General features: G+C 43.6%; 1 protein-coding gene across 15 annotated transcripts in view; it reads right to left on the bottom strand.

Moving 5' to 3' along the window:
- Positions 1 to 13,211, bottom strand: part of FBRSL1 (fibrosin like 1) — a 508,757-nt gene that overhangs the window by 267,991 nt on the left and 227,555 nt on the right. For 13 of the 15 annotated variants that reach the window (XM_069031303.1, XM_069031309.1, XM_069031315.1 and 10 more), the window contains one exon: positions 6,169 to 6,204. The exons of the other annotated variants lie outside the window; for them this stretch is intronic. In XM_069031303.1, coding sequence (XP_068887404.1) covers positions 6,169 to 6,204 — 36 coding nt within the window. The remainder of the gene's footprint in view (positions 1 to 6,168; positions 6,205 to 13,211) is intronic. 15 annotated transcript variants of the gene reach the window in all.

Genomic DNA, 13,211 nt, shown 5'->3' with positions numbered 1-13,211 from the left:
TGTGTACTAATTACTCAGCTCAATTTGAGCTCATGGCTTATGGGGCAGGCCCTGGAGCCAAGGGCCAGCTCCTCAGCTGGCTTACAGCAACCTGGCTCCATCCCACACGGCACTAAGAGCAAACAAACTCTTTATTTATTCAGTGAACTCCGCCTGTCCAGGTGAATTCAAGCATGGGGATAGCTTTTGTGAAGTGAGGCTATTTAGGAACATGGGAAAAGAAAACCAGAAGTTAAATGCTGTGGACTGACACCCACCATTTTATTCCTGACTCTCTAAAACTCCTATTTTACAGGGAAAACTCCTTTCAAAATACATTACGCTTCTATTCCATATTATTATTTTTCTATATTTTTAAATCTTTTGTGCTGTCATTGCACTTTCAGGCCACATCACTTTTTTTTATAGTCCCTTTTTCTTTTCTCTATCTGTCTTCAAAGAAGACAGAGTATTGTTCCACCAGAAGGGGACCTATCTTGTCCAGAAGAAGACAATTAGAGTCCCTCTTTTATGCTTGGCATCATGGCAAAAGGAGATTGATACTTATTTTAGAATTATTACCTCCCTATTCATAAATCTTGTCCAGAAAGTCTTGCTCACATTGCCAGCCCACAGGCACACTATTGTAGGAAATACATATTAAATTCAGTTTTATCATTTACCTTTGGCTCCAGCTCAAGGAGTTTTAGATTCATAACAAGAGCCCTGTTTCCAATATCGATTTTTGGCACAGAAAAATGCTAATTTTTCAGAGGTCCTAAAATACAATGAATTTTCCAGCCTAGCTAAGAAATGTTACCTACCTACAGAAGAGATTTTTCATTAGCATGTGACAGAGCAGCAGGTGGAGAAACCCCGTTAGTCACAATTCCAGTGTGCCTCTGGTCACCGAGTGTGCTTCTACACCATGAGGGAAGCACACCAGGAATTCCCAAACAGAAGTGTGACATGCTTCACTGCAATAATTTTATTATCTTAATGTAGAAATTTATCCTTCTCAGGACATCAGTTTCTCCATGGCCATCTTAAAGACATCAAGGTATACAGTCATCCCTGGGGTCCATGTAGGAAGTGGTACCGACTCAAGGTCTGTACAGAAGAGATGCTGTTAAAGGTCCTTTTCCAAGTCATAATTCGGTTCCAACCTAACAGCACAAGAGCATCCTTGAAGCACAGAGTGGATCAGGGGAATGCTGCTGGTGTGATCTTCAGTGAGCCCCTGTAACCATTACACCGAAGCCGTGAACCTGCCCATGCTCACACCAAGGATTTCTGGCATGAGAACAGTCTCCTTAGCAGGGACCATCTGCTTCAGGGTCTCACAGAACTGCACTGAGCTGGCACAAAACTGAAAGAGGCCATGAAAAGAGCTTTACAGGGGATATAAACCTGCAGAGTCAACAGTTCCTCAGTGGATGATTTCCCAGCACTTTGCAGCCATTTGTACCCGTCCTCCCTCCCACTGAGGTCACTGCACTGGGCACTATCTCTGTGCTGCAAAGCAGGGGAATGCAGCTCAGAACTGGCTGTCCCAGCAAGTGCACTCACAGCCACGAGCTAAAGAGATCTGACAGGGGTAGGGTGGTTGTGGGCAGCAACAGCCCCACTGTACAGCAACACTGAGCTCACAGCACAGGATAGGAGTCCTGGATAGCTGTCAAGATCTTTGCCAGCAACTGAAAAGCCAGTTCCAGAAATGAACAAGATCATTTGAGAGGAGCAGGAAGGGGCAGACTGCAGTCCAGGCAGTCAGTGGGCTCAGGGTGCTCAAAGCCTACCCAGTGCTTGCCTGAGTCACCTCAGGTTCAGCTTCACCCAGGGGTTGAGATAATTGTTCTCAGGCTACGTCACCAAGCAGGAGGAATGAAGGTTGCAGATAGCACTGAGCTGACTTGGGATGACCCAAGAGTCTCTGCAAGCCTTATGGTGTTGTGCACATTTCTCTCTATCCTCGAGCTCCAGCCCGAGTTATCTGAGACACTGGTTTCCGGCGCTCAACAAGGAAGATGTAAAATCAACAGAATTTGATCAGCTGCCAGGGATTTGACTAGGCTACAAAGACTTTGATATTTTACAGAAGCTCAGAATAAAAATCAGCTGCTGCTGTTGCCAAGTGTATGTTACTGTTTTCATTTTTAAAAAAAAGCCCTTTCAAGAACAAATAAAACCAAACAAAGACATCTCATCCTCCTGTGCTTTCGTTCCACTCAGACAGGTTGGCTCACTGGCTATCCATTTGCCATATGCTTTCAAGTTTTTTCTTTTAGTCACTCCCACATTTTAGCCGCTTCCATTTTAGAAGACGAACAGCTGCACAGATGCTCTATAAATAAACTACATAATTTATTGGAAGAGGTTTTTTGTTTATTTTTTTAAGCTACCACATATTCGCCAGTTCTATCCTTTTCCATCCTCTCTATGAAACTGAGTAAAGTTCTACTGCAGCTTGGGTTTGTCTCTACAGTGTGCTCAACCTTATAAACAACTGTGACTTTTTAGCCACTAATAACAAACTGTACTGATATTCATTGTAACTACTTTGTAACTATTTGGTTCTAAATTAACTATCAGAAATAAATTTGACAAACATCCATAGGATGGATATGTATCAGTGATACATAGAAACCTCAAATAATTCTAACTCTCATTTCTGATTCTCTGTGTCCTTGTTAACAAATCAGTGCATTTTCAGGTAGACGGGCCTCTCATCCTGTTACCAAAAAGAGAATCTGTTTTGTCTGCTCAGAGGACAGACAGACCTCTCTGACTAAAATCACTAATCTCATTCGTGCATGCAGGAAATGTGACGAATGGCTGAAGTAGTTTATCACACAAATGTAACCATCAAGTCATAGAGAGAATGAGATATTAACCTCCATAAACAAACTCGTGTTCTATTCCTCAGCACAGCGGAAGTATACATTTAATGAGATAAGGATATGAAACACATGCTACTGATGAGAGAAGGAGCTTGCAGCAGCAGTACAGACATAGAAATGTCTCATCCTATCCAATTAAAAGTAAACGCTATTGGAAACTTTATTTTGGGAAATAGGGTTATAAGAAATTTTGTCCATGATATGTACAGGAGACTCTGAAACTATGTGCCAGGTCACTGTTAACGCTGGTTTTGAGGCTCAAATTAAATCTAGGTGCAGCTGGAGTTCACCACAGGTTATGTGGTAACTTCAATGAGACCAAAATTTCACAGTTATTTCAAGCATGCTACTTATTTAGGCACCTAATGTTTCGTGGGAAGCCTGAAGTCAAGGAAGTTGCTGGAATATCCAGCACTCAGGAGTTAATCATTAAGACACTTGCATTTAGTTTTCTTCCTGACTCTAGCTCCACAGTCTGTACTTTATAGATGAGGCATTCACTGAGGTTTTTCACCAATGATGAGCCTGCTCTGAGTGCCCAGACAGGCCTTGATGGCTCAGCTGGATGAGCCAAACCTTGGACTGAGATTTTTCATGCAAGATTCCTAATGTAGGTTTTAAGTTCTCACTTTGCAAATGCTCATTTCCTTAAAATGTGCATTTTCTACAAATGTTTCTGAAAGCAAACATCTCTGCAAGGACAGCTGACGCAAGTGAATGGTGAAGAGTGCAGATTCAGAACGAGGTAATTAAAACTGAGCACGCACAAAACAGTTTGTGGTATTTAAACAGCTGCCGATGGAACCCAGTACAAGAACTTCACTGAGTAACGATGCAGATCATCCTTCCACAAGCCCTCCACAACACAAGCCATCAGCACAGCTATCAGGAGGAACACCCAACACAGCAGCACCTCCAGCGTGCCTCCTGCTACCACTGCTTTCCCCATGTCTGGGAAACAACCCATTCGATGTAAGCATGGGCAGAGCCAAAACAGTGACTTCATGTTTCATATACAGCTCCTTTCGTGAGAAAATGAAAACTGTTAGAGATATTACAGACAGCTCCTGGTGGGGGGCCAGTTGTCTGGATCTGGTGGTTTGAATGTTTCTGTGCCACCTGGGAGAATCAGCTTCCCAAGCGAGTTTGGGCCAGCAAGGTCTGGCAGTGCTGGAAGTGGCAATCTCTGACTTAGGTTAAATCAATTTAGAGCAGCATCGGAGTCTTGCGGGAAACAGCCTCAAGAGCTGGCATGTGGTGGGGCAGAAGGCAGTTTAACAGGGAAAATGACAATCCATAAAGAAAAGCAATGCCATTTCACACTCCTCATGATCTCAAAATACTGCCCTGGCATGCAGAAAGTTCTTACCTCCCTTGAGAAGTTACGGGCTGGTGAAATAAGAGACCCTTGTCTCCACACATGCACAGAGAAGGAGCTAGTAATATTCTCAGAATCATTTCTCTGAGAAACAAAAGCAAATTTCTGAATAGCCAGCAATGGAAGAAAACAGCCCTATGATTTATTGGCCTTGAGACTCTGAGAAGAATTCTTTGGGCTTTTTCCATTACAATTTTGCAACCTATGTTATAGCCACTGGGAAATTGTTTAGTTCCCAAACCATGCCCTCAGTCATAAAATCTGTGAAGATGATTCATTATTATTTATGTGGTGCCATGGGCATGCATGGCATTTTACAGACAACTAGAAGATAAAGCATCAGCCTTTAGAAGCTTAGGTGAATATGACTGTCCCCATGTATGGAAAACAGCACTCAGCAGGTCCTAGAGCAAACATTCCTCATCCCTCAATGAATTAAGCAAGGATACTCACCTGGGATACTGGCAAGATTTAGACAGGAGGATACTTAGTAGACATGTAACTACTGTCTAAAAATTTGTGACATTATTTCATTAAAACTGTGAGACTTTTCAAGTCATGTGCTATTTTGTAATGGTTTTATGATGAAAATGTACTTAATCTTGTATATGAATTTCTGATCACATACATGATAGCATGTGACAGTGTCGCTATGAAATCAGACCATAAATTCTGCACTGCCTGGGAATTTTTTCTCTTTGTGCACTGGGTAGAAGCTCAGCAAGTTCCATCACACAACCCTAAACTTACAACATAAATTATTGAAAGAAAATAGTTCTGGTGATTATTGTAAAAAGAAATGTGTTCCAGGCCTCCACATCAACTTCCTGAAGTACATGAAATCCACCCTTGTTCTGGTCCTACAGAGAATGAGCAGCTTGGTATAAAACAGTTTGGGACCATTTCACCTAGAAGGCAAAACTTTATCATGGCAGAGGTTGTGAAAACAGCAATTACTGTCAATCAGTGTAGGCAGGAATCATTTGCTGGACTGAGTTCATATTTGCATATACCTTCATCTCTAACCTTTGCACTACACATGACTTACTGGCTGAACAACCCGGGTATCATATCTCCCCACCATACATTTGTTTTGAGAGTCAGATATAATGTGATTCCAGGAATTTTCATGTTGACTCTGCTAAGCCTCTAACACCCTCTCCTGTTTCTGTATTACTCTACTCAGTGATGTCTGTGCCTGCCTTTTTGGACAGCTGAGCAGAAAATGTACCCCAAATAAACAAATTAATCCACCTCTACATGAAGAAATGTCATTATTGCACATACAAATAAGGTACATATGAACAGGAACAATTAAACAAGTCTGGTACATTGCATACACAGGCAGACATGTCCTGACCCTGTAACACCACCCTAGAACATTGTGGCACTCCTGCCAAGGAAACACCAGCAACACCCTCCCCTGAAAACAAGCGAGCTTGTTTTACAACTCAGAGCTTGTAAATAAGAGAATATTGACTTTTTTTTTTGTTCACAATGGTGAGGGGCACAATTCTTCATAAAATGGGAGTAATTGTGTATTTGATTCTTGTATTTAACACACAGATGAAAACCCGTATGGGGAGGGAGGAGAGAAGCATCTCATGCTGGTGTTGAAAACTCTCCCCACTCAGGTCTTATAATTCTCCAGAGGTGACTATCTAGCTGAAATACACCATAAAATGACAAAAAAACCCCTCCCTATAAGTATAATATTAAATTAAGAAGCCCCCAGGCTCTTAATGCACTCTCACATGTCAGGGCTGTCCCCTGCCAGGTGCACGACATCCCTGTGCTCTCACCCTTTTTCTGTCCTGCATTTCTTCTATGTCAGTGGCTGTGCAATAGGTAGTGTAAACCTCTGCAATCAACATCAACAGAAGTGAAAGAATTAGCTGTAAAATGACTTACGGAGTAGCCTCTTCCTGAAAGCGATTGAGCAGAACTCTGTGGGAGGAAACAATATGCCACAGTAAGTAATGCAAGAGATTCTGTGTAATGTAAGATAAGAATCATTTTGTGATTCCCTCCCCCAGCCCAGTATTCCTTAGGGGAAAACTCCACAACCTCAAATGATCTCCTGATATTCTGTGTGCTGCCACAGGAGTAACAGCCAAAAAGCACTTCCAGGTGAGGGCTCTGGGGCTATTTCAGACGGGGTTTCATAAGGCAGAGCAGGGCTTCGACAGCTCCTCCCGACCAAGGTAAAAGCTCTCAGCGTGGGATGTGTCTTCATAGCAGTGGGACACACACTTTGAACCATCCCTCTTCAGGATGTGACGGCACCTTCCTGGGAACAGCATGCACATGTAAGGATGCTCTCCAGAATCACGGCTGTGAACTTTGCCTCATCAACTCCAACTCTCAATCATGTAACCAAATATCCCACTTGCCATTCCCCTCTATGAATCTGTGAGCCTCCAGCCTTCATTGCTGCAGCGTTACCATATGACAACTCTATCTGAAATAACAATAGCAGCAAAGCACTAATTTATCATCTCTCAGAGCTTTAATAAGCATTCTGTCCCTTTTGAATAAGTTAAATTACATTGTTTACTCCTGCTCTTCATTTCAGCTCCTCCTGCTCCTTTCTCTACCACATCCTTACCTCTTTCACATGCTGCCAAATCATTTGGTTCTTTTCCTTCTCATTACACCAGCTCCAGTCACTTGGATCCCTTTCCCCTCTCTACGACCAAAGACTGTTGAGCTGCTGGGTTTTTGCTGGCAGTGGCTTTCTCGAAGCAGCTAAATGAATTCCACCTCTAGCTCCAGCTGCTGCTATAAGCCTTCTTTTCGGAAATTAAAAAGGAGCCAGGAACACACGACACCACATAACCCAGTGAGTACTCTGCAGGCCAATTTCCAAGTGTGATTTATAATCATGATGCCCTTACTACATGATTTTATTAAACAAGATCCAGGGAGTCTTAGCATTCCTGTTTCTAAGACTGATGTTCTAATGGGTACCAAAAATACCGAATTGTTGCAGGCTGATCTTGAGGATTGTTTTGTCGTTTTGCAGCAGTGCCAGAAGTTATCATGTTGCTAAATCAGCACAGCCCAACACCCCAAAGAGATTGATGCAAACTGATTACAAATACTTGTAATTTTTCACCAAGAGAACAGTCCCTTTGTACTAGCAGTTAGAAAACCTTTTGATCAGAGGATACCTAGATATACACAGAAAGCTTTTCCAGCCTCCTGCTCTCAGTGGAAGACACAATTGTCTTGTTGCCTTGCCCATGCAAGCTCTGTGCCACTGGCTTGCACCTACCTCTGACACCAGACAGGCAATTCTCCAGCCAAGTGCCCATGGAGGAAAGTTCCCAAAGCGAAGAAGAGACAAGAGCAAAGCCCTACAATTATGTGGGTGTGGGAGGAGGGTCCCTGTTAACCCTCTCACCAGCTGGCACAAGAACGAGGGTGCCAGACAGAAGGAAAAATATGACCCAGCTCTTACACACAGGTCTGCAGCCAAGGTGTGACAGGGTGCCAGTCCCCACCCCAGCATGCTGCACCTGCCCATCTGTCCTGCTGTAGCTCCAGAGACCTCTGTGCTGCTGGAAAAGGACAGCTTCCACAGGGCAGCCTGAGGCAGCAACAACACTGGTAACAGCATTTGAATTCCCACCTTCTGTATATGGCACACGGATTTGGCCACTGCCTTCAAACACTACAAAAACAGAGTAGGGATTTATTTATAAATCTCTCTAATATATACTGCCCAGAAAGAAAGCTACAGACCAGCGAAATGAAGGGTGGTAGCATTTACCCCTATTTTTGAGAAACTTTGACAAACTTATCCATCTCTCTAAGTACTCTATACCCCAAAGTACTCATGGAATTCAGCCTTGTATAGAAAAAGGTTATTAACAATATCCTGCTGTCTACATAAGCATGTCAAGCAGATGAACACAATTACGTGTTCCAACACTTTGGAGAGCTTGATCAGGCAGTTCACCTAAAGTAAACACAGAAATGAGGAGGAGGCAAATTACCTGCTTGGAAAGGCAGGAGGAGGAAAGGAGAAAGGGTGGAAGTTCTCACTCTAGCCCTCCATCAACTGAGATTTAACCAAGAATGACAAGGTCTAACAAATTGGAAATAATAACCAAAAACAGAAACAAGAGGTTTCATTAGAAGCTTCTCTCTAGGGAAGCAGCCTCAGAGCATTTTCACTCTCACAGTTATTTTCAATCTTTGAGCTTGGTGCACACACAAAATGTTTTCCTGGGATGGAGCAGACTCTTGGACAACAAGCTCAAACACACTAACAGACCTGGTTTTTTAAAGATAACTTTCAGGCATCCCAAGCTGTCCAAGAACCCCAGGAATATGCAGACCACTGATTTAAAACCACTGAGTAGAAAACAATAAAGTCAGTTGTTGAATAAAGTGTTACATCATAAATAATTAAAACTGAATGGCAATTTACTCTGGCATTTTTAACATCCAAGAACCCCTTTTCTCTTAAAAGGTTTAACATCAAATTTCCTGAAAATCAGCAGTGAAAAAGGGTGGGGCTTTTCCCCTCCCTCAGAATTTTTATTGCATATATAAAGTTAGTAACTGGTGAATACTTTGGAGTCAACCTGTAAAATCTTTTCCAACAATTAGGTTTATGCACAACCATGCCCCACACTCTCCAGGGCTGTTTGCATGCATTTTTCTGCACAACAAACCACTATTGCTTTCTTGGTTAGCTGGGAACACTGTGACTCTTGAGGCAGATCCATACCAATTGCCACATGGAGCAATTCTGAAAAAAACCCAGCTAATATCATCTACGAGTGCCAGAGCAGAACAGTTTGTGTGCAACTGTGATAGATGTTCCTAAAGAAAAAAAATTTGGGGGGGTTAATACAAACATGGCTCAATCCGTATGTCTCCATATCAAGATCAAATAATGAGAAAAGTCATCAATTGTGGCTGCAAATATAAGAAATGTTAGTGGAAGTTTAACTTGGCATCTACCCAAAGCTGAAGAAACCTCCTTTCACAGTGAATGAGTGCTTGTCTGGCAGGAGTAATTACTGGGGCAAGCCTTCAGCTGGAACAACTTACCGAGGCTCTTACCTACAAGGACAGGAGCACTTACATGGAGGGCTGTCAGAATACTCTTACTCTCCAAAGTAAGACTATTACTCTATTTGCTGTTCTGGTCCATTTTCTCCTTGTTGGAAGGGCCTCAAGCAGCAGGGTATGACGGAGCCCATGGCACCCAGCCAGCCACACTCCTGTTGGTGCTGCACCCACCAGCACAGCACCTCCCTGGGACCTTCGGCTCACCTGGGACTGAAACCCAAACCAGCTCTTACTGCTTCAACACAGGCACCCAAAAAGGCTCAGCTCTGGCCCTCAAGCACTGCCTGGAGAAACCATGGCAGGCAGGAAAGGGGCTGACAAACACACAGTTCAAAGCCAGGATCGTGACCCCACCCAGCCAGCTCCCTGCAGCCAGACACATCAGCTGCTATATGCTGTTCCTTTCCAAAAACCTTTGCACCTGCAAACCCCAGCATTGCAGGGCAAGTGGGACGTGGGGAGGGATGTGCCCCACAGCCCAAGCACTGCCCACCCAGAGCAGGGCTGGCAGGCACAGAATTCCAGCCCTCTGGCTGAGCCCTCCACATCCACGCTGAGCCCGCGGCCACTGCTCCGGCTGGACAGCAACCCCGAGCAGACCTTCAGGGAGGGCAGCAGCCCCCTCTGCCTGGCCTGAGTGCCAGCTTTTGTCTCTTCCAGTGCTCTTTGGAACACCCACTGTTCCTAGGGGAGACTGTTATTAGTTAGGGGCAAAATGAGCATGGTCTGTGCATTTAATGATGCAAAAGTGGAGCTGCATTGCTAAGGTGGCATTTGTGCATAAAGATAAATGGCTTATAATATTTTGCAGATGATGTGCTCTTTTACAACTAAAGATTTTTGGTTCCTTCTAAGCCCAAGGTTAAAAACAAAACCAGACAGCACAGACAAGACATTTCAGTTATGTCACAGAGTGAATTATTTCTACCCTGGGATAGCTCTCGTGTTAATTATACTGGATATAAAAAAATACACCTTTCTGGCAGCAAAGGCAAAATCTTACTGCTGAAAGACTCTACTATCCCCTCACTGATGTCCTTGAGAGCTTGAGTTACACTGCTATCTACAACTGTATTTAAAAGATTTCTTTCTTTGTGATAAAAATCGCAACTGCAATTTAGAAAAGAAAATAATGAGAAAATCTCACCAATAACCTGCAGCAGGTTTTCCAAGATTGTCTATTAAATTGACAGGAAAAGTTATTTCCCTTATATAAATAAAAGCATGGCCTTCCACTGCTCTCATGATGCAAAAGAAATTAAGACACTCTCTATTCAGTTTCTTAGAGCTATTGGGTTACTTATTGAACTCGATGGAGAGCAGGAAGGGCTTTAAAATCCAGTAATAATCAAGGTAATAGGGCACCTCAAGCCAATTCCCCACTCTCAATGGGACAGGCAGGTTTCAACTTGGATCTTTTGTATCCTTGATATAAAACCTAACTATAAGGGGATTAGTTAAAAGCAGGTGATGGCAGCACAACCACAAAACTAGCTCGTTTGTAGTGCTCCCTTCCCTCCTCTTTGGCTAAAGGACACGAATTAACATATTCCAGAAATGTCAAGAGTTCATTCCTGCTTTTCTGACATGTGCCACTTTTGTTGGCTGAAATCAAGAGTGTATCAAGTACCTCCAAGTCAGCTGATGAAATGGCTGTTTTCAGCCAATAGCTATTCCTGTGTGGCACAGGACAGTCCCCAAAACCAGCCTCCAACCCTGCTGTTAATGCCATCCTTGTGTTAGTGTGGAAACTGAGGCAGGGAAAGGCTCACATGTGCCCAGTGGCACCTGAGGAGTCCCCAGCAGAGGAGGCAACTGAGGCAGAATTCCCAGCTCCTACTTAGTGCCAAATCTTGCCTTGCTAAATCACAGGCCCAAACTTATCATACAGCCCAGTGCTGCAAGGCTGATTTGCTTGGTTAGCACTCAGCTGAGTTAATCAATAGTATGTACAGAGAGATCTGATTTTGAATTCTGTTTTATAGCACCTGTTCTGGATGAAATTCACCTCAGCTGTACCCATCTTCCACTCTTTCCCAGTCCCAGAGTCAGAGAGGTCAGAGGCACCAGGAATTGCACTTGTTAACCCTCCCCTTGGTCATTTATAGAGCATTCAACAACAGAACATGGGTTCAGCTTTAATACCTGGAGAAGTCTCATATTTCTTTCCCAAGCAAGTCCCTTATAAAACTCAAATATCTTGGAATGAGAAGGGTAAGTGGGGAGGAGGGCAAAAAGAGCCAAGGGCAGGAGATACCCCAGACCTTAACATGGAGTCTCTTAATGCAATTAATTTCCATAGCCACACTCCTGTCTGCTGATACAATGAGTTCAATTGACGTGGCAAAGGTCACCCAGTGCATCTGATGTTCCCTGAGATTAGAAACCCGGACCTGACAAGATAACCACAACACATGATGAATGATTTGGATGTCGTGCAACGCTTGAATGTGTTCCTTCTTGAATTCACTTACTTTATTCTGTTGGATAAATAGAGGGTGTTATGCTCAGAAACACTGCAAAACCAGTCTGGTAAGATACCAAACTACACAAGGTCTGAACATCCGTAACTGGCTTGATAAGCTACAAAACAGCTTCCACCCAAGGCACTTTTATTCCTACAGCTGATGGCTGCAGACAGCAGAGGGAAAGACAGCCACTGATCAGGAATGAACAAACTGAGTGCAGTTAGCCAGGAACAACAGGAGAAGACCTCACACTTCTGAAATGCACAGAACCTACATGAGTGCTGCTCCTGTTCGAAGCATCACCCTCTGCCAGCTTCACAAAACTTCTCCAGACTTTCTTTCTTCCCAACTATGCCTCACTACCTGAAACTCTGTGCCAGTCATTAGAACTTAATTTCTGCTGAAGCCGTTGTCATGCAAGCATTTGGTGTTTTGTGGGACACAGATAAAAGCAGACAGCATGCTGAAGGGATGGGAATTTTTGCCTCCAGAAGAATGGGACTTACAAGGTTTCATGATCCTTGCATGTGTATTCAAGCCAGTTTCCCAAGACTTGTGGTTTGTGGAAGGGGTCTTAAAACTATCCTGTTGCTACTCTATTTCCCTAGGATGGTCTTATTCCGCTCTTCAAACTGCAGATCAGATCCCAGTGTGTCACACATGGGGAACAATGGACAGCACATGCCACAAAGAGTTTGCAGTCCGCATGTTACTACCCCAGGCCTTCCAAAAACTCCTTCAATGTGCTCTGTAACACCCCTGACCATGGTACTGCCACCCTGCTGGAGCCAAGACCAGGCATCCCACGTGCATCAAAGTTTACAGTGTGGATAAATACAGAGCTGTGGTGTGAATGTGGTCCAATTCTCATTTCAGAGGCTTATCTGATTGTGCTTCTGGCATCACTTCAGCCTGAGGCACACGTGAGGGACCTCCAGCTTTGTACCCTGCTGCTGCTCTAATCCCTGTGCCCCAGGAGGGGAAGCATGGTACAGAAAGTAGGAGGGAAGGGGGAGACAGTGCCTGTGATGGCACACAAAGAAAAGCAGATCACAGTGAAATGCCTGAATTAGAAATCACAGAAGTTATTTTGTATTCATCTACCAGAGAGAATTTTATATCTAGCCTATACAATATGCTAAACACTTATCAAAGAACATTTAGAGAGACGAAACTCTTTGCATTTCCTAAAAGACTGCTTTTCGTTTATTATGTTTAAAGAAAAGCAAACAAACATGTGAGGATAGGATGATGAAAAATTAGAAAAGATAGCCTGGGGGATGAGAGGAAAAGGCTCTCAACAACTGAGTAGCAGCTCTTGCTGGTTCTATGCACAGCTGAAGCCAATCCCTTGAAAAGGAGAGTTTTGACTCTTAAGTGGTCAGCACCTCTTGCAAC

Source organism: Aphelocoma coerulescens, chromosome 15 (assembly GCF_041296385.1).
Source record: "Aphelocoma coerulescens isolate FSJ_1873_10779 chromosome 15, UR_Acoe_1.0, whole genome shotgun sequence".
Taxonomy (NCBI): Eukaryota; Metazoa; Chordata; class Aves; order Passeriformes; family Corvidae; genus Aphelocoma; species Aphelocoma coerulescens.
This window is presented reverse-complemented; position numbering and strand designations above follow the sequence as displayed.